At 33.9% G+C, this 22,758-nt stretch overlaps 1 protein-coding gene across 1 annotated transcript; it reads right to left on the bottom strand.

The window, feature by feature from the left end:
• Positions 1-2,264: 2,264 nt before the first annotated feature.
• DCDC1 (doublecortin domain containing 1) lies at positions 2,265-22,705 on the bottom strand (the record flags this gene model as incomplete). Its single annotated transcript, XM_010074064.1, is given in 7 exon segments — positions 2,265-2,470; positions 15,922-16,034; positions 16,036-16,082; positions 16,508-16,622; positions 21,493-21,596; positions 22,276-22,424; positions 22,594-22,705. Coding segments are annotated over 7 exon segments (846 nt in total), but the record flags the coding sequence as incomplete, so codon positions are not given.
• Positions 22,706-22,758: the final 53 nt, after the last annotated feature.

The raw sequence follows: 22,758 nt of genomic DNA on the forward strand, positions 1-22,758 counted from the left end.
CCAAGCTGTCTTTTTCAAGGTGTTCATAGAGAAAACAGAGACAAAGTATGAAGAAAAGTCCTATCAGTTTTGTAAACTTTAAGAGGAACGTGTCCCGTTTTAAAATTCCCTCATTCAACTGAAACAACACATTATTTTAAGTGTGACAAGCACTCTCCTACGTCAATAGAATCCACATTCCACAGCTGATATTGCACACCAAATTTAGGAGAGATGCTGCCTCTCCAAAGAAATACAATTCAAAGTAAGACAAAGAGAATACACTGTCAATAAAGTTTTCTAGTTTTTTCACTTTCAACTGTAACTACAGTAGCTTTGACGCTGTTCTAACATGCACAAACACAGAAGTCTTTTGAAAGTGTTGCATAACACTTATGATTGCTAAAATACAACATATTTCCCTCCCCCTTACCCATTTTTGTGCATGTTTGCCATATTTGGGCCCAAATGCCAAATTTCTGACCCAGTTCGAACTCAGAACACTTTTTCTGGCAAAGGAGAAGAGAAAATGGGGAAACATGCAAATATATTACAACTTCTTTCAGTGGAGTCAAGATCCTACAATAGTTGTAGTTTCTGATTTTTTACAGCTAAAGGTTCCTTAGATTTCTAGGCAGTGGCCTAACTTAGAATATCCATCTCAAATAGATTCAGAAGAACCAGGTTCAAGTCTAATCAGAACCAAACAGAATGTGGACCTGTACTGGTCTACCCTATCAAATTCTAGCCTCATTTCTCTGTCTTAAAACAAGTTTGGAAAGATCTTAGCTCAGTAAGAGTACTTTAGACATCACTCTGCATAATTTGTCTACATTTTTTTCATTAATAGGTAAAAGTCTGAAAATAAATATTTATGGACTACAGAGAAACAAACACACTTGTCATACAGTAGCAACAAGCTGCTGAGCACTTTGCTTACTATACATAGGAAAAAAACACATTTCAATTGTTTTCTTAAGTCATGCTAAGTAAATGAAGGTGTGGAATAATGCCCCATTCAAATAACAAATAATAATTGTATTCAAGGAAAAGGAAAATGCTCTGCTTCTAATATACTATTTGTGATGTGCCTACACCATGACTGGGGTTACCCCAGATGAGGCCAGTATGCTAGGAAATTATCAACATATGCACCATATGTACCACATGCTGCCTTTATTCTTCCACTTTGCTTTAGACATCCACTCAAAGACAGGATATTGGACTAGATAAAAGTCCAGTCTGACAGTATTGCAATTTTTATGGTCATTTGTTTTTGTTTTCAATTTATAAGCAAGAAATATATTTCCTTTTTAAATCACTAGACTGGATGAAATACCATTTTGAAGATTTTAAGATACTTTTATGTTATATCTATTGTTGCATTAATACTTGAAACACTGATTTTCAATCTATTTTAAATGAGTCAGTCTTTATACATTCACCTTTCAGATGCTTGTATAAAATTCAAATGTCAGTTGCATATAAACCTACAACTTTTCCTTTGGCCTTAGCTCTCCTCCCCCTGCACCAGGTGGTACATACATGCTAGAATTTTCCCAACAGCTTTCCTCTTTCAGACTCATTTGTTCCTTTCCACTCCCATGCAGCCTTTTCTCTTGGGCTGGCAAAAGCATTTAGGTGGATGTGCTGTGAATAACATTTTATAAACTATTCCAGATTAAAATTGGCAATTTTAACTGGTTTATTTTTGGTGTATGTCAAAGTATTAAAATGCCTTATCCAGGAAAAAATATTCTTTTATATACTGCAACTATAAAATATGTTGCTATACGCTTACAGTGTCGTATCTTTTAAGAAACGTATTTTAACTGTTGAATATTTATAATTAAATATCTAACCTAATCAACATTGACCATATTTTCAAACATATAACCCATGCCTCAGATAATCTTAGAAATAATGTTCCTTAGTAATAAATCCTCAGATGTACTGTTAGCACACACAAAACTAGGAGAAGAAATAAGCATAATCAGAAGCAAGGTGGCTACCAGGCAAAGACAAGCAGATTAAAGAGCAAAAGGAATTTCAGGAAAGAGGGAGCACAGAATTAAAATTCTCCTTATCTAACCTGAACATACACACAACCCCAGTTCTGTTGGATTCCAAGGATTCATAGTTTAAGGGATTTTTTGGTTATTTGTTTTGTTTGGGTTTTTTTTAAAGAATAATCTATAGCTATCTGAAAGCATTATAAAACCATTATAACAATGAAGGTGCTTTGGAGATGCATGCATTCGAACATGCTAAGAAACAAAGGTTACCTTTTCAATTTGATTTTGTGATGCAATAGTCTCATAGTTATCCTGCCCTGTGCTGTTCTTAAACGCTACAGTTCTGTCAGAGGTGTCCTCAGTAATTTTCTACATGCAGTTGGAAATGACAGGCTTGGTTTTCTTTTCCATGACACCATTATGAAGAACCAGGCCATTCAGTGTCCAAGATACTTTCTTCATTAATGACAGATGGTCTGAAAGAAAAAAAGAAAAAAAAAAAAAGTAAAGTCAATATTTGGCTTCAAAATTAAAAACAGACACATCATGTTCCCCTTTCCCTATTACCTTAAAAATACACACTGGCCTGTCTCCACTCAGACGCTGGTATATTCTGAAATACTACCACCAGCTTCCTACTAACCATGACATAAGCTGTAGCAAGCTGTCTGCAGTGATAGCCTGCATAAATCATCATTCCTGAAGGGAACAGATGTTCAGGGTATGAAAGAGTAATACCACAATTTAGTCATAATTAAAATTCACCTTAGCATGCCTCTATCAGTGAGCAGAGAGGAACATTTCACTTCTCACCTACAAAAATGAAATGCCTCTCATTTTTTCTGCCTCAGGAAAATTAAGCCTGAACCTTTTGTACGTTGTTTGAGTTCCATATCTGACACTGCATCATATAAATGACATTTTTATTTCACTTCAACTGTTGGTTTTTTTCTTTTTCCAAACACTAGAAAATGACCTCTAAGTGGTATGCTGCTTCTGCACAAAATGCACTTACAATTAAATCTTCAAAGGAGATTGTTGTACATTGTATGCAGAAATATAATCAGTAGCTATCCAGCAACAGCTCAAAACTGTGCCAATAGACATATTCATTGTATGGATAACAATTCAGTCTGAGCTGGATATATTTAAAACCTTAGGGGCTGAAGGTCTTTAAAATTATTTAGTAATCTAAGATCACTAAAATCAGTGGGAGTTGGAGGATTAACTCAGTTAAAAATTTGATCCTTAGCCTTGTAACTGCCGTTAATGTTAATGGAATGTGTCTATACACATAATTTCAAAAATGTAAGCTTCATACTGCTATTATTACAGTTGGATTAAATTAGATGTATGACAGTTCTTTTGAAAAATTTGTTTCAGTCCACAAATCTTTATATCATGAGGCTGCTTTATCATGAAATATAAAGCATGTGTTGATTATGTTAATAAATACATCTCTAAACCCACTAAAGTGTAAATGGCTGAGCTTTTCATAGTGATTTAAAGTTCTAAGACAAGAGATAATTTACATTTTCATCAGCATTGTCATTGGCAAGCAATTTGAAAAAAATCTGTCATTAAACGACGGTTTAGTTTCCCAACTAAATATCTTTAGTGACTTCCAACCTATGAAACTTCACACTGGATTCTAAAGTCCATGGATTAGATCCTCAGTGAATGTAAATTAGCTAATTTTATTAAACTCAACACAGCTACGGTAACTTACCAGGACTGAGAATGTGAATTTACAAATTTATCACTCTAGTAGGGGTCATTTTGTAACCAAAGTTACTTCTAAACAAGTAAGTGAATTTCAAATTTACATTTGAAAAATTGTGGTTTGTTTTCTTCCACAAGGATGTATCTACATCAGCATTTTGGTTCGAACAAAGACTGCAATTTTTAAGGGAGGAACCTATAGCTTCCACTTAATGTACTTGATTTGTATCGCAGAGCAGTTTCAAAGCATGTAAACTGATATCCTTTGGATGAAACAAAACCAATGGATGCACTCCAGAGGTGTATGTAAAACCCATCCATATGTCTACTGCACAGACTAGAGCTAACCCAGAGTAAAATCTCTTAAAATGTGTATAGTGGGGAAGTTCCTCTGTACTAACTGCTTCGTTCCACAGATCTGCTTCTCTGGCGTTGTACAACTTGTTAACACAGATGTAGCATCATTCTGCTGCTCCCTTCTCCGGAGCTCTTTCTGTTACTTTAGAATTTATTGATTTTGCTTTATCTTTACTTTTGAAACAGCTAAAGTGTGCACTTGCAGTTGTCAGGAAGGTATTTTGTGGTTGCTGTGAAAACCAATTGGCATGTGCACTTGGTATGAACTAGAAATCTGCTGCTAAGTCTCTAAACATTCCCATTGTTACTGATCAGGTTCCAGCATCAAAGGACTTTGCTAACTCTAGTTGTACTCTGTAGACTCTTGGGCTCAAAATAGCCTTTTACATAGTATATTTAAAAATAGAATGCCAGGTAGGATAGACATTGGTGAACAGCATTAGTTCTTACCTGCCACAAATAAAAGTAAAAATGCTAGATTGGGAAATGGAGGGAGGCTTCACTGAATGGCATTAACAATTCTGTGTGTTTCACAGTCCTTATTATTAAACAATTGGGAAATGCTTTTATTTGATTGACTGTTCATTTAGAAAGCATGAAAGACTTACTAAATCTGTTTTAGAAACTGGACCCCTGAAAAGTTGTGCAGGATCTCACAGAAGAGCTTGAAATAATCTCATCTCTAAAAGGACATGCTCAAATATCAACCACTTATCCATACAGAAAAGTTACTTCTTACTTCAGTAACAACAACAGTTTGTGACGACTTTTTTCTTTTTTTATATTAATCACTCCCATCTGTGTGAAAAGATTATTCTGGTTGACTGTGTAGGATACCCTGTCCACTCAGCATATAGGATGGTTTTGACTATCTCTTGGTCCCTCCACCAATACAGATTCCAAGTCATATGAGACTGTAGTAATGAGGAAGACGCATCTCAGAATTCATACGAACAGCATATCTTGAATGACACCTTCATGTGACTTACCCATTAATTCCACTTCTCATCACAAGAAAACAGTGATCTTGTAGTAAAGAGGTGGTTGCAAGACCAATTTAACTACTGGTTAAAAAACCCATCTCTACCAAAACAGATCTTAAAATCTCAACTAAGCAACACCAGTGAGTAAAAAGATGGACTGAGTGTCATCTGGAAATTTTTGAAAATTATATGTTTTCAGAGAAATTGGAGAAGGTGATTCAGCCCTGGAAGAAGGGGCTTTAACATACATTGACAAATCTAGTCTATGTCTGTGCCATGATATAGTTTGGTAGGTTATTCATTTATGTACTTAGATGTATATTATGTGCTATTTCTCATACAAGTTGGCTGTTATAGAACAGGAAAAGGATGCTTTTCAGTTTAGGTATGCTACACTAAGTAAGTGCAGTTTGGTTTTCTCCTGAGCAGAGTGGTACTTGGAAAAGAAGTAGCAGCTGATTTAGGTTATAATGAAAGACGACATAAGGTAAAACTTAGAGATTGCTTGGCATTGAATGATAAGAGCAAGTAGACGCCTAAAGGCAAATTTAGAAAGATTATAGCCACCTAAGCCAAAGAATGCAATAAAGAAAAATTTTGACCACCCTTTAAGGTTACATCCACAGTACCGCTTAAGGCTGGCTGGAGAATTGCTCAAGCTTGTCTTTATTCTATAGTATAAGCCTGCAAAGATGCTTCAAGCACAGTAGGAATAAGCCCTCTAGGAATCTGCATGGCCAAAAATGTTAAGTATGACAGTTCGTTCCCAGCCTTGACTGAACAAGATGTCAGTATGGCTGTTATGTGCACGGAGGGCGGGCACTATGTGGTAATAAATATACTTCTGCCACTTTAGAGCAGCTTAGACATAAAATCAGGTACTTGAGTGTCTTTGTGTTCCCTTATTTTCAACAATAAATTACTTTGGCCACCTGAAATTGTCTGTACATTAATGCTGCTGTGCATCCTTAAGCCACCATGATCCTAACTGCTTTGAGAAGTTTGACAGCTACCAATCTTTTGGGGCTCACAAACCAGGAATCTCCAAAGCAAAATTCCCTCATTCCCTCCCCTGCTAAAAATATTTTGAGGTCTTCACGTGCCTTGGATGTATGACAGAAATAGAGCAAATATAGACAATGTAGAAGATTGCTGTGGTTTGTAGGGAGAATATACTCTGTTAAACTAACAAGCACAATAAGAAAAAACAGACAAGCTGTTTCACACATAAGTCCTTCTTGCATTGCTTAAATACTTAGATCATCTGTAAAGACCTACTACTATTACTACAACACAACAAGTGGATTTCATTCACTTTCAGGGCTGGGAATAAAGTGCAGCATCATCACATAAAAGGAGAGGTTGAGAGATTGTGGAGAGAAGGCAGTTGATGGGAGGTCTAACCGCAATCTTCAACTACCTAAAGAACATCTTTAAGAAAGACAGAGAAAGAGATTTCTCAAAGGAGCGCAGTAAAAGGACATGAGGAAACAGTCAAAGCTGCAGCATGGGAAAAATCAACTAAATATAAGGAAAAAAAAAAATACAATAATTAAGCAGTGGAATGGCTTGCCCAAAGAGGCTGGGGAATTTCCATCTTTGGAAATTTTCAAAACTGGTCTGGATAACGTTCCAAGCAACCTGTCCTACCTTTGAAGTTATCCCTATTTGAGGAGATTGGGCTAGATGACCTGCAGAGGTCCTTTTCAAGGCAAATTGTTCTGTGATTCTCAGTAATCTGCCACTGCATAGCAGATAGTTGTACAAGCTACTGCCAGCCATAATGTACCTTAATTTGTTAACTACTAACTTAACCCTAAGTGCTTTATACCGCACATTTACAAATTTTTACTTAGTTTTTTTATACACATCATTTACATAAATTTTTATGCCAGAATTTACCATAATTTCAAACATTAAATTATATCTTTGGTATTATGCTTAATTGATTTAAACAAGATCAGCAACACCAGTCAATAGCTTGATACAGAAAGTGAAGACTGTTAGCAAATTGACAATACACTGAGAACTGTGGATAAGCAGAATATATTACCTTAACGGAAATAACCCCCCAAAATACACAGTAACACTACTAGTCAAAGTGGCTGTAAAACTTTAGCAATATCAATACAGCAGAGTTATAGTTCGAATTCATATATCAAGGAAAACCATTCTCCAGAAAAAGAATTCTTAACAATATGGTGATATAGAGGTTCACTATTAAGAATGAAAAATAACAGAAACAAACTCAGAGCACTTACATTTTCATTTGACATTCCCCATCTAATTACTGACTACACTGTTACTGATCTGAGCGCAGGTTTGTATAGTACATGCATTTCCTGTTACACTGAACATTCAAAATTCAGTTTTCTGACTCTGCCAGCACCTATCCCCTTCATTCACAATTGCTTTACACTGTCATTGCTGAAACAAGATTTACAGAGCTGTAAGAAACTTTCTTCAAATGCTAATAAAAAGGGATTAAATTTATAGCTTTAAAGGGTATACGGTATTACAAATATATTGACATTGTATGCTGTGTATTACGCATATGTACTCAGACACAGCTTACTTTAACTTCTTTCCCTTTCCTCACCTTGACAGAAATAAACACCAACCAAACCCTCAAACAACCTTTATAACCTCATGAATCCAAAACTTAGTCTGAAAAAAATGTTTTAATCTATTAAAAATAGAACATAATATTCTCAGTTTCCACTTTATAAGATTCTGAAAATTGAGTGATACATTTTAAAAGGTACAGAACAGTAATAGGGACATGAATCTGAAACATAGGTTGTATATTAACACAATGGAGTGTTAATGTAATAAATATGAAACTCCCTGATGTATATTTATGAAATAGGACGAAAGGTCCAAGTTTCCTAAAATTTAAACACTCCAGTGCTAACAACATATAATGTTGCATTCAGTTATGTCATCTGTTCAAATCACAGATGCCTCTGTATTTGGGAAACATATTATGCCCAGGTCACATTCCTGTGTTTAACTAAGTCTACAGGCACTCCCCTTTTTTTTAAATACTTGAGAGTTTTTTTGTTTCTGTGTGTACTGAAGTTTCATCATTTATTGCCACAGGCAGAAGAGCTATATTTAACTAATAATGACAGTAGTTGTCATTAGATTTTAAACTCACTAACACTAGTCTGACATATTATTTGAAGTATGTCTTAATTCTAAATTTGATTAAAATTACAAACATCCCATCTTCTCTGCCAATCAGCATATTTTGGCCTGAACTTTTCTATGAACTCTTCAGGAAAACAGGTCATGGTATCACTGTCCATTTCAACTAAAGAAAGCCCCTAGATTGTGAAAAGACTTTCACATGCCTCTCACAAAACACAAACAATTTAGGTTCATCAGTGAATGATGAATGTTTTTCACTACATTTTGTGTGATAGGAAGCTCAAATCTAGAATCTACTTTACAAAAATCATATTATATTTCCATTGAACTAATGAAGTTACACTTTGTGAAAGAATTGAAAATATGTAAATGATTAGCAATTAAAACTGCTAATATTAGTATAACAAAACAGGGAATGAATAGTAAAAATTAAACAAAAATTCCTATTATTATACTTGAGCAGTTCAGAAGCAATTAAACTTGTTTCAAGAAATCAAAAATTTGGTGTTGGTAAGAAATAATTTGCAAAGAAATAATTAACGTTTGTTCATGTCATTTCATATGAATTCTTCTCTTATTTACACTCAAGTAAGTCTGAAATTATTTAGGGAATTAAACAGGTGTAAATGCCAAACGGAATAAATAAGACAAGCCCTGAAGGGACTGCAACAACAATGCAGTATGATAAATACATATAGAGACTGGTGAAAGGTTGGGACTCTTTGGCTCTGCACCTCAGCCCCAAATTCAATTGACGGGTTGACAGTTTACAATGCAAACAACTTTCTTCCATTTGGCAGAGAGGAGAGAATGCTTCTTAGTCACCAATGTTCTACATTTATCTTTGCCATTCCTCTCAAATTTTTCTCTTGAACTTTTATTCACTTGATCTAGAATAATAATGGTTGGAAGACTGTCTCATTCTGGATTGGGATGAATTTCTCCATTCTGCACAGCTGGCAATCAATTGTGGTTTGTTTGGTTTTGGGGGTTTTTGTTATATTGGGGTCAGAGATTTAATTATAAATTATTTTAAACTGATTCTTACTGCAATCTACAGGTTATCGGGGATACAGATCTCAATGTTTTGCATTTCTTGAATAATTTTTCATTTTAACACTCCTGCTTAGTGCAAATAAAGGAACTAAGACAAAGGTTCTACAGACCAAGATCCTTATCTGCTCTTATGTTAAAAGTATGAACAAAACTTTCTTAAAACTCCTGGTTCTTATAAGGATGTCTCAAAATTTACCCTGGATTTGTCTTCTAGGATACTGTTGGGGAGGTGTTAGGACAAGTTCAACTACTGATTAAACAGAGCTGTACTTTTCACATTTAATCTACGTTGTTTTGGCTGTACCTGATTGTTTCCATGATCTTTTATTCTAGATACAATTTAAAGCCATATTTGGAAAGTATTTTTCCAGTCTAGAAAATAACAATTTTTTTTTCTTACAGAATTGATGACTTCTTTACCGTTATTATGTTCCCACTGGCATAGATATCATAAATATATACAGAAAGTTACTGTTTCATATCCAGACATTTTATAGCTTAAGGACCCAATGCGTAAGTCCATGCAGAAAGCTTTATCTCTTTCTTTTCAAATTCAAGTGGATTCTGGGTAAAGCTTCAGAGTCTGTGTCCCCCCAAAACAGAGTACTAATACCAACCTAATACAGTATCAACTTACTCTTTGCTGCCCAGAACAAAAATACAGCACAAAACATAGTTGTTCAAGAGAAACTGTAATAAAAAGGTAATAAATGGGACACTATATATATATATATATATATCGAATGTAGTAGATAATATAATTTTGTAAAACCAGTTCTTACTAATAAAAAAGTAGAGGCTATATATAAAGTTTAGTCTGTTTAGTAGGATATTATAATGGGTGTTTACTGGTTATCTAAACAATTCAATTTGTATAATTAATCTTATGCTTAAGTAAATTTTGGATTATAGCTTTTTAGTAATTAAAAAAATCCGAAACAAACTATTCTTGAAAAAATATTCCCTCTGGTGATTTTTCTACTCTGACCATTTGGAATATTTGGTTTTATTTAGATAGAGGGGGGGAAAAAGAGAGAGAGAGAGATGGATAGATGTAAATGTATTATTACTGTTGGCTATCAGTTTACAACTTCTATTTAAGTGCTCATCTCTCACTCCATAAAGACTGTTGGTTGCTCCAAAAAATCAATCATTTGATCAAACTGTCATGTCTTTACAAACCAGTAACATCATCAAGTGTAACACAAAGGCTTCTCATAAAACTCCTGTATAAAAAGCACTAAAGACTTCAATACCATTGAGCGGCTAGAAGAGAGACTTCAATATTGCGAAGCGTTCCAAAATAGCTCAGAAATGGGCACACTTCAGATTTCAAAAAGGCACCCACAACAGGAAAGGCCTCTAAGAATCTGTAATAATAATTTGAAACTAAATTTTCCATAGTATACTAACACCAATTTTCTGTCAGAAACCCTTAAACAAAATATAATCTAGGTTTTACTGTCATTCCTCTCAAAGACCAGGTTTTTGTCATTCTGTCTTTCAGGATATGAGCAACCTGTTTTCTAAGTATTCAGTTCTGTTTTGATGATGATGATTCGACAGGAAACTTCTATACCTTACAACAAATCTCTGTTTGTCTTGAGAACTTCAACCTATGTTATAAGATGGATAAGCTCATAATATATAATGAGATACATATTTCTGCATGTTTTTATGAATATTTGTTACAGTATGTTCCTTTTTCAGATCAAAATTCCTATACAAATGCAATTGAAATAACAATGTATAATAAAGTAATTACAGGAAAAACTGTCATACAGTGTATTAACTTCAAGTTCATGGAGGAGATGCATTTTTTCTGAAAAATAAGACATAACAACTTTAGCTTTTACATTTTGATGACAAAAAGCCCTATATTATTTACAATTCTGCTTGGAATAATTACAATGGTAAGAATTCATAATTTCACTGGCACTTACTCCTTTTAGAAAAGATACACTATTTTAAATGTATTCTCACACATTCTTGTCAGTTGGAATCTGTCTTGGTAAACTATTTCATTTTGTAGATCACATGATACCTAAATGTTATTAAACAAAAAAATTCTTTAGGTCTTCATTTGAATACAGACCTGAAATGCAGCATTAAGAACACTAAACATGGATTATTTTTTCTAGTAGCCTCCTTGTCACAGTGCATTAATAAAAGACACAATCTTATTTGCTATTTTTAGTTTTACTTTTAGCACACAGTCGTGGAAACATATGCATCCTACAAATATAAGTGAAAGGTTATAGACATTTTGGATAAGTAGTAAAATAGTGAACATTTATGTACTAATTGTTTCCTAAACTAAATATTCATAGCAACACAATTTTAGAATTTTCAGATCATGCTAAACAATGTTTAAATGTTCATAAAAATTACTGTTGAATGAAAAGAATGGAAGTTCATTCATCCACTGCTAAATGTAATAAATTAATATAGAATACATTATTTAATTTATTTCTACAGTATTTTAACCTTATTCATAAAATTTAATTTAAAATATATCTAATAGTGACTATTTAATTTGAGATAGGGAAATGTCAATAACTGGAAAAAAATACTGTATCTGCTTTTTTTTTTTTATTAATAGTTCTTATCTAGAATATGTGCTTTTACTTGTGCCATTCACTTTAGTATACTTGCACCAGAAACTTGGTAAAAGCACGCTTGCTAACACTCTTAAAGGAGTAGTACAGGATACAATGTCTTTAAATCCAACTACTAAACTAGCATAGCAATCTGTGTAATATACCGTTAATATCTTTCCACTTATGGTGCACAAATCACAAGCCACAAAACTGTTCTTTTACTATAGCGATCCACAGAACGAGAGCTGGAGGTAGGTCATAAACAATGCTCTGTACCTGAGTAACAAGGTGTATCAGATGAAGCGCCCATGTGATCAGGGAAGTGGACCTCTCAGTAGTACAGTGAATTGGTTTTGGACGGCAGACTAAGTCCACATTGATTGATCAGCCAAAACTTCTTTCTTTCCAGCTTAGTAACTCTGAAGCAAGATCAACGTAAATGGCAAACATAGAAACTGAAAATTACTGAATGGTAGATGACACTTAGAAGAAGCCATGTTTTCCATAATAGCATGACTGATAAAACACACAAGCTTTTTATGAAGGAGTGATAGACAAATTATTATTTTATTGGGCAAGGTTGTTAGTGTCACTGGAAGTAAAATCAATAGAAAGAAACTAGTATCAGTTAAAGAAATTGGTAACTAATGAAGAAAAAAATGAAGCAGTACACTGGAGACACATGAAACTCAATTGCAAAGAGGTGTGGGAGTACAATAAAAGCTGACAGGAGAAACACGAGGTATTAAAAAGGATAAATAAGAACATCCAATATATTTTAAAATTAATTGACTGCTAAATATATGTGTCCATAAACAAACACTGAAGTACATTGTCTCCCGTATGTTTCCAATGAACAATTAATTAAATATGACCATTGACCATTACCATATGTAAATTACATGGAAGAACAACAAATGACAGAGCATTAACCCTCTGGCACAATTCTGCAACACACTAGTTCATCAATAGTCCCCCCCAAAATATGTTTTAAATGCTTGAGACTTTGTACATTTTGTTTGCTAAACTTCTGTTGGAATAGCACCTTATAACTGATGTCACATGTATTTATTATAAATATTGAATTAAATTAAAAGGAGCTATGGCTTTCAATTTTTATCTCTGATCATGCAATCTGACAACTTATTTTTGAACCCTTATTCATTTAATCCAAACCTCAATTTAAATTTTAATATGTCAGAAAGATGAGAAGGTGAATAAATCTATATAAACCAAGACATCAACATCACTGGGAATTATATTTTATCCAGGCATTTATACCACTTGAAGCAATGAAATTATATGCAAGATGATACAATTCTGACAGACTTTGTGATTTATACAGTACTTGAAATACGGATTTCCACAAAGGTACTACTCTTGCAAATATTTATGTGCAACCACACATGGGAAAAGTCTCTCTGATTTCCATGGGATTGGGGCTTTATAGTATATCACTGATCTTCCATTCCCATGCAAAAAGGATTTGCTACTGACAGTTGACCTTGTTATCTATGCATTAAGGACTCAAATGCAGCAATGAGTATGTTTATACTGACAAGTCATACTACTCTATGCTCTCTTCCCAGTCTTGGGCTAGACAAAAAAAATATAAAATACATACTGTCTATCTCTATGTATTTATACATGTCTAAAAATTATCTTTAATATAGTGTAGATTTTTTAAAGTGCATATGCTGTTCATTCATACTATGTATAAATAAAAAAATATAAGCAAAAAAGTACTATGAGAATGTTATACAGAGAATTTATGAATGTTTTTAACATCAGTTCTGATTTTTGAGTACATAGAATTCTACAATACTGTCATTTCCCAGTTCTGTTAAACTCGTAAACAGAGATGTAAAAAGGCCTGTTTTCTGGTACTCGTGGCTTTTCTACTTATAGCAGTGACTTTTTCCTGTTATAGTTACCCTTTTAATGGACACACAATATGTTACTCTGTGCCCAAGCTCACCTACTCTTTCTTTTCTCAAAAGACAAGGCACATCTGCCACCTGCTCTAGTCTGTGTCCCAGCAACAACTGTCGAGCAGCAAAAAGATTGATTATCAGTCAAAAACCATTCAACAACACCAGATTTTGGTAGGTTAAGCTTGCTGATCCAGCAAGAGATGGTGTGAAATTTTCAGTAATGTGTGCCAACATTTTGGTGCTAAAAGAACAGCAGTGCATGTCACAGGGAAACACAGCCAAAGATGCGCAGACAAAGCACAGAAGTTTTTGTTTTGAACTTGGCTTGCAAGAGGAAAATGAGAGAAAGAAAAAAGGACTTGCTTAATGAATTTGAAAAATCTATCACAACACTCATGTCATACGCATGGAGAAACTATAATAAGAGTACTAGCAAAGACTTTGTAACAAATTATTGCAGTACCTGTATAAAGATACTGCAATAATAGGACCGTTTCAATGACTCATACAGTACCAATAGCAGTTTTATCACACACTTTTGCAAGAATAACTACAAAGATCTGTGCCTTTTACTGAACATACAGGCCATTCATGATAGCTGTTCTAGCGAACGGATCACCTGTATCGTACTCAGAATAATTTTTATGTTATAAACAACAGCTTATCATATATAACATTGATTATGTAAGATAGAGGCTTACTAACATAAGTTTAATTCATTAATGCCTCCAGGAATATGTAAACATACCTTTAATTACAGGACTTATATTAGAAAGGCTCTACTAATAAATATTAGATTTTTGTGTGTATAGAGAGAGCTATGCCGTTTTCTTAGGCAAGTAGCCAGTAATGAGTACTATATTGATACCTTCTTGAAACTATTTTGTAATGAGTATTGATCTGTAAAATAAATAGTGAAATATGGTTTGAATATTTAGAAATTCAGAATGAAATATTTAACATGAAAGTATGTCTCCTAATACTTTGTACGATAACAAACTCTATTTAAAAACTATGTAGGAAAATAAAAGCCAAGGCTTGTTTCTAAAGAAAGTACGTAAGAAAAAAAAATGCCCAAAAGTGCAAAGAAATATATATAAAATATATACAATATGTATATAAAATATGCAGACTTGTTGAATGATTTGTCATTTGTTTTTCTGCTATCCCTAGCTTTTTAAAAAACACATCCCATTTTAGTATTACAAGACTAGACAAATTGGAATGATTCACATCATGTTAAACAATTTCTCTTATTTGCATTTCTCACTGGAATTTTACACTGGAATCATAGATTACTACTTACACATACACTATCCTAATTATAATTTTGCTTTTTATTATACTTTAGCTTATATCAACTAGGAGTTCTCTATCACAAATGCCAGCTAAATTAATAGTCTAATAAAATACCCAATTGTTGTCTTGAATTTGATACGGAACCCTGCCAAAGCTAATGTTATAAAATGTTACCGCAAATTTTCTGCAGAAATCTCCAACGTACTTCAAGATCTCAAAATATGACAGAATGAAACATTTACATTCATGTTTAAACTGTAAAGGATTCAGAAATAGTTTACCCCCCCTTGTAAAAAAGCAAACAAGATTACCAGATCAGTAAAGGAATGAGAAGGAAGGAATAAAAATTTTAATAATGGTCCCACCAAGCAACCTAAAATTAATAAAGCACAGTAAAGTAGATATTCCATATTACTGTATTAGACTTCCAAAAAATTTAAAAAAATGACATTAATGAATCCAATCTTACATTTTGGATTATTTTTGCTAGTGGAATAAACCTAATTAATTATGTCTGTTTGATGTCACTGAAACTAAACAGTAAATTCAATAATCTCTTTACATTTTCACCATTTAACCTCCTGCAGGCTCCCTAATGTCTATTCAGATCTATATTAAATTAAGTACCAATGCTAATGAAGGGCAATAAACGTGGCTGTCAGTAGATTTTTCTTTCATTAAGCACATTATCCTCTTACTGAGCTGTAAATGAGTAAACATTAGTTTTGTTAAACCATGCAAAAAGACAGGAGGAAAATCATTTTTAATTGCACCCCTTAAGCCATTTGCTGGGGGTTCTCTGTTTCGGTTTTGAGTTTTTTACCTTTTATTTTTTTGAATGGATATAAAAAGGTCTCTCCAGTTGAAATATAAACGTCGGCATCATGGGGTATGTCTTTAGGTTCTAGTGCTTCAGTGCTGTCTGCCAAGAACACATCGTGCAGCCATGTTCAGATTCAGCTTTTCAGAGCAGTCCTCCAGCAGCTAAATGAATGCAAGAGGTAAGGATTACAGATTACAAACTGATTTATTTTATGGTCAATATTTACTCGGAAAAAATAGCATTGGAAATTTACCAATCATAGTAACCGCACTAGAAGTCACTTAGTATTTTAGTGATTATTACTAGAAATCATAGGATAAGAATATGAAAAAAACACAGAACCTTAAAAAGATTGGATTTCAAGTGTTGTGCTCTTGCCTTTTAATGTCAAATAATATTGTACACTATGCTGTAACTTATTTCACTTCTCATTTATAAGATTTTTTAACAAGTCACACATTTTAGGAATAGCGTGCAAAGTTCCACGTAAGCTTATTTTAAAGGATAAAAAGGATTTACGTTAGGGTTTGAAGCAAAAGCTACAAATAAACTTTATGCATGCAAGAAAACTTCTATTAGAGGTTACTGGCTAAATGAAGGACACAGAAACTTTAACAAAGATCATTCTTGTGCCATTTTTGCAAGCTATGACTTTGATTACATTTGGCTGCTGTTTAATAACTTTGGATACTTCAAACACCCTCCGGACATGCCAGAGTTTTTACACAGAGAACACAGTTAATTCTGTTGGGGGGGGGGAAAGTTTAGGATATTAAAGAAATAATCTAAGGTATTTGCCTTTATTTTTTATTTGTTTTTTATAATTTTTATGATAATTGTGAAAATTGTGAAAAAACAATCTGAACGTATGGTCATTAAAATTCTTCATAGTATAAGAATTTAGTCCACAGCACCTAAATTATAAATACAGTAAATACAGTGAAACTTGACTGTTATAAGAAAAATAGGCTTAATTTATCCCAAACTGAGTTTATTCAGAACTTCAGAATACTTTGAAATTGGTTGTTTAATTCCACTATGAAGTCCTTTGATGCAATATCTTAAGAATTTCGTAAGAAAATAAATCACCTAATTTTAAAAGTATTTTTTTTAAATCTATCAGCACAAATACAGAAAAAAAATTCGTTGATTCTGAGAAAACTTATAATTAAAGAGTGCATTCTGTGCATACTATGTAGATTATTGCTCCTAGTTTAAAAAGTAAGAACTGATGAGTGTCTTTTCTCAGGCAAAATTTCAATCAAATTGACAGCAATTATGCTGTACAGTGACTGCAGAGTGGGGCTTATTGTTAATTGTTTCTGCTTCCCAGATAGCAAAATATATTCAACGCAGCTGCCAGAATAAAATTGAATAAACTAATAATTATAAAAAAACATAATACGATTTTAAAATGCTCTTACCACAAACAACTTCTGAATAATACCACAGTAAGACTACTTTCAAAAAGAAAAAGGAGGAGGGGAAAGCAGTTTTATAACAGAATGTCATACTTCAGCAAGAGCGTTTGTGACATATGGTCTCTGTCCTGGTCTGCAACACGAGGTTCCCACGCAGAACTCAAAACTTGTTTGAGGCCTAAGTTTTGAATTTCTCTTCCATGAGAACCCTTGGACATTTTTCAATTAGCACTGAACTGTTACTTCACTTAAATTATAATGTAGGTAATCTCATGTTTTACAGTTTCCCCATTTCTTGAATGACAAAATGACCACATTAAGAATCGTAGCTGAGCATTTCTAAAGCAAGTCATGCTGTTAAATCAGCGTAGCTACTTGAGCGTTGAGTACTAAATCATATAAATAAGCCAGAATGTGGCCCCCTTAAAAAGTAACTATATGTTTTCTTTTTGGTTTTAGAGTTTAAGACATTCATATAGCAGGTGACAAGTATATTAAAATACAAAATTAGCAATTACAAATACTTTAATGGTTTTGGATAAGGCACTTTCAGAAAACATTTACCAAAAAGAAATTTAGAGCCACTTGTATCCTACTTGAGGTCACATCTGCACACAAATGAGGGGATACCATGATAACTTTATAACTATAATAATCTCAGTTTGTCTCAGTTTATAACAATTTACCTACTCAAAATAGAAGACACTAACAACAAAAAGCTTTACATAAGGAGATCTAAATTAAGCACACTAAAATACACTTTTGTTCACCAGGTCTTCACTCTAATCACCTTTCTTCACAGTCTTCTTTACAGAGGGTCAACTTGATGAATATTAAGCATCTATTGTTAAGTCTACTAAAAATTTGTAAAGCAAATGCCTGGTTTATGGTAATTTTTTCTGTCTTTCTGAAATGTTTCAGGAAATCAATATGATATTAAAAAGAATATACACTGAGAAATTGTTAGGTCAATAAATCTTAATAAAAATTATCAAGTTCTGTTTCAGAATATCAATGGAATCATCACTACAGGGTGGCTGAACCACAGCAGTCATGATTAAAAGCAACAGAGAAGAGCTTTGATTACCTTAGTTGACCTGTGGGAATACTTTCAGCTGGTTTTTTTGGATGGTGATATAAGACAGAAATTGTCTGTACTGCTTGATTTGTAGCTGTCTATGTGTCTGATACTCCATCACAGCTCTGATTTTGTTTGATGTGTAGAACAATCTTGAAGTCTTGACCTTCTTGATACCATTGCTGATTGCAGGCAAAGGTTATGGGCAAATAGAAGTTGTCTAAAGATTTTCTTCTCTTCAATATTTTCCACAGCCATTTTTGCATAGGGAGAGAGCAATTTTCTGAAACAGAAATATAATAAATATAGTTAAAATTTTATCTTTTTGCTCTGGTCTTTCCAATACTTTAAATTAGGAATGATTGACTGTAAAGAGTTCAGAAAAGCATACAGCAACTTAATTAAAATTGGAAAACATCTCATGAAACGGTGTTAATTGTTTCATCCTAATTCTTCTTTCTGCAAACTATGAAATTATTTCAGAATTCAGCTCAATTAATCTTTGCACAAGCTAGGATCAGAATGGGAATTGAGGTGTTCAAGGCCAGGCTTAGGGCAACTTGGTCTAGTGGAGGGTGTCCCTGCCCATGGCAGGGGGGTTGGAACTAGATGATCTTTGAGGTCCTTTCCAGCCCAAACCATTCTATGATTCTATGATTCTATGAAATTGCTGTAGGACAGGATTATGGAGAAGTAAGGTAGGTATTTCAGCTACACTATACTGCACTGGCTCTGAGTCTGTGATAGTCTTCCTTAATAAAAAATGAGCATTAAATTATCTCATAAAGCTAAAACAAAAAGGTTTTATTTGCATAAAAACATTAAAAATAATGAGAACAAAAGGCTCCAGCTTTCAATATGAGGCTACTATTAATGGCACAAAATTACTTTATACCATAGGCCAAAAGTCTAGAAGGGATATTCACCCATGTGAAGATCACACAATCTCATTTTGTCCAGTCTTTGGAAGATCCAAATCAGCACTAGTATAACTGTGCTGACAGCAGTATCAAAGATCAAGAAGAAGCAAGAAAGGAATCAGATGAGATCAAGCCCTCATTCTTCTTTCATATTCAAAATAACTCTTAAGTGTCAGAATATTCCCGCTATAAATTACAAAAATGATGTCACAACAAATCTAAACTTCAAAATTTGTCCACGTGAACTGCAGTCTGTTTACCTAGGAAATCCTTGAACTAATATACTATCACAGGAATACTTAATATTGGAGTTCAACCAAAGAAAACTCTTTTTAGCATTATGAGTCCGAACGCATTATTCTGTGTTTTGAATTCTGACTACTGACAGCAAGAGGACATTATTTTTTGTAAATACCCTTTTTCTTAAAAGACTGGTTTGTTACCCACTTCAAGAACAGAAAATAACTACAAAACCAGAAACAAATTTCATTATACAATAAAAATCTATTGATTTTGCCATTATTTAATCTGTAGATAACTTTCTTCTTTAGCAGATAACATCCTTACTTACTACTCATGAACTATTTTGATAGAATATTAACAGTACTGTTAGCATTATCTAGGAATTATATTGTTTACATGAAAAGTAAACCATTATGCAAGTAAGTACTGGTCTGGTGTAGAAAAAGGACAGTATTTTTCAACAATATATACTATCTATGAAATCTCCTGTCACTAAATTACACTTACAGGGAAAATACCTACAGGACTACTGGTATTATTGTTCCTCAGCCCTTGTCCAGCGTTTTCTTAAAATTTCCGATCATCCTACCAACTATTGATACATACAGTGTATGTAAACCCTAGGGTACTTGTGCACACATTCCAGTTCCTTAACTGAGGTGGTTTCAAACAGAAAATGCAAGCACACAATTACCAAGAGTAATCTTACTCTTGCAGTGCTATCCTGTTTTGTACTTTGAGAAAACTCAAATTTAGAGTAACCCTGGTGGCCATCCTTCTGGAGATTAAATGCCATAAAGTGAAAGTCTTAATATGTGGAAACCTCACCAAAAAAGTCAATTCTCTAGTCAGGAAAAACAACTTGGTACTCCACATTAAAGTAAAATTTCTTCTTAGTCAACGGTAAATTCTGCTCACTGCTAACACCAAGATGTCATGATACTATTTTTACTGCACAGTATGCCCAGATAGAGACATAGAGATAAAAGATTTTGAAACTGGAAATTTAACCAGGAAAAGAAATGAAAAAAAAAACCTAAAAACTTAAATAGTTCTAACAACTTTTTTACCATTTAAAAAAATTAAACTGCTGTTTATTCATGGCCAAAGCACTAAAGTCTTTTTGCAATTATTACAAAAAGAACTTTCACTTTAGGTTAGTTCTACATGCTGAAATTGCTTAGCTACACCAGATCAACATTTTTATTCTCTTGCTGCAGTACAATTTTCTAATTACTCATTACTGTCTTAGTAAAACACATTTCTCCATATTTCTTCTATAAATAGAAAACAACAGATGAAATAAAAGTAAATAGCCCATACAGTCTTCTAAGACATAAATCTGCACATGGCTAATATTTTTTATATACTACTAGTGTTGCCTGTCACATTGTCTCTTTTTCTTATACAGAAGCCATGGAATTTTTTATGGATAGCAATTACTTACAATGTACAATGAAGTACCTCAGATGTAACAACCATCCTTTAGCCCTTCATTATTTGGTCATCTCTTTGTTGCACCTAGTCATCCATTTTCACCTAAATTATGCATTTATGCTGCATATTTGATAAGCATGTGTTCTTTTATTTTTTCAGTAGTGGTTCATAAGATAAAGTGATTTATTTTAATATTCTCATAATTAAATTTACCTTATTATTTTTATTTTTGTACTTGCACTTCATGCTGGATTTCTCAAAAGAAGCATTATCTGCTTGGCAAAGGCATTTTATGTATAATGGCAATATCAGACCTTAACCACAATGGAGACGCTAAGCAAATCTTCTATTTATTCATTATTTGTTTTCATTGTTAAAGTATTTTTCCCAGCCATCCTGTATTTCACATTTGTTTGCACTTACGTTATTGTTGCACTACATGTATGTATGCTCCAGATAACCATATTCATACATCTTTATATTGACAGATGAGAACATGATGTTGCGTGTGTTGTGGTCCTGAAACATTTTCAGGTACAGGCCTGCATTAACATCTTCGTAAGGCTTGTGAAATTTCTAAATTTAATTTTATTATACAGGAAACTCATACTATACATCATTTACATGGCAAAAACCAAAGCCTAATAGTTTAGTGAATGTAATATGTTTGGGAAACTGCCTTCATAACAAGTCACCCAACAAAAGGCACCTTTACACACATTATCTGTATCGCTTTGGGAGGGACCTTCTTCAACAAATAATGCCACAAAGCTCACACCTGCCAAGTAAACTAAACTACTCTCAACTCATACAGCAGTTGGAAAGAAAAAGTGATGATTGCTTTCCTTTTATTAGGAAAGACAAATCTTCTCCTTTTCTCCTAATCCTCTTTCCAATTTCAGGCTGTCACAAAACTACAGTCCATCCCAAATTAATACACCCCTAGAAAGTACAGGCTGCGTGTGAAACTCATGTCTCACTAACATTGCTGGGAATTTTGCCAATGGCTTGAATAAAAGTTTTCTCCTGGATCTCTGAGTTGATGAACAGAAAGGAACTGCTTCTCCTTTCCCTGTCACCTCCCCACTGGCACCCCAGCATCCCACAGACCTCTGGCCATGAAAGGTTTTCCCTCAGTACTCCCAAGAGAAGAAAATAAACTATACTGTTCAGTCAGGCAACTGGTGTTCAATGCAGAGGAAAATGTTTAAACAATCGTTTTTGGATATCACAATAATCTGTCAGTGGTTACTACCTCATCTCGCTGAGCCGAGAAATTAAACAGCACCCAATACGTCTCTTCTGTTTGTGGTAGTGCAACCCCACGTGCCAGAAAAAGGGATTTTCTTTCAGTGCCTGCAGCAGACAAAACCTGCCCAATGCCTGAGGAACGAACCTCCCACACTGTGGAACAGAAATTGGCGGGAAAAATGAGAACATGCATTTTCTTGACCAAAGTACGCGTTCACAAATAAATTTATGATTGAGTCACCACAGCACAGTTTTACTATCTAGGTAGAGATAACAAAGTAAACAAAAATCTGTGAAAGTTTGAAACTCAGGTGTCACTCACACTTGCACAGCTGAAGTGTCCACCGTCTGCTCCCACGCTTCTCTCTGAAGCAGCGGAAAAACGGGCAGCAGCACCCTGGGATCGTAAAGGGCTGTGAGGGCCCTGGCGGCATCCTCCTCCTGGGGATGTGGCTGCTGGGCTCAGGGCCAGCTCACAGACAGCACA

This window comes from Pterocles gutturalis, unplaced genomic scaffold, assembly GCF_000699245.1.
Source record: "Pterocles gutturalis isolate BGI_N339 unplaced genomic scaffold, ASM69924v1 scaffold4862, whole genome shotgun sequence".
Lineage (NCBI taxonomy): Eukaryota > Metazoa > Chordata > Aves > Pterocliformes > Pteroclidae > Pterocles > Pterocles gutturalis.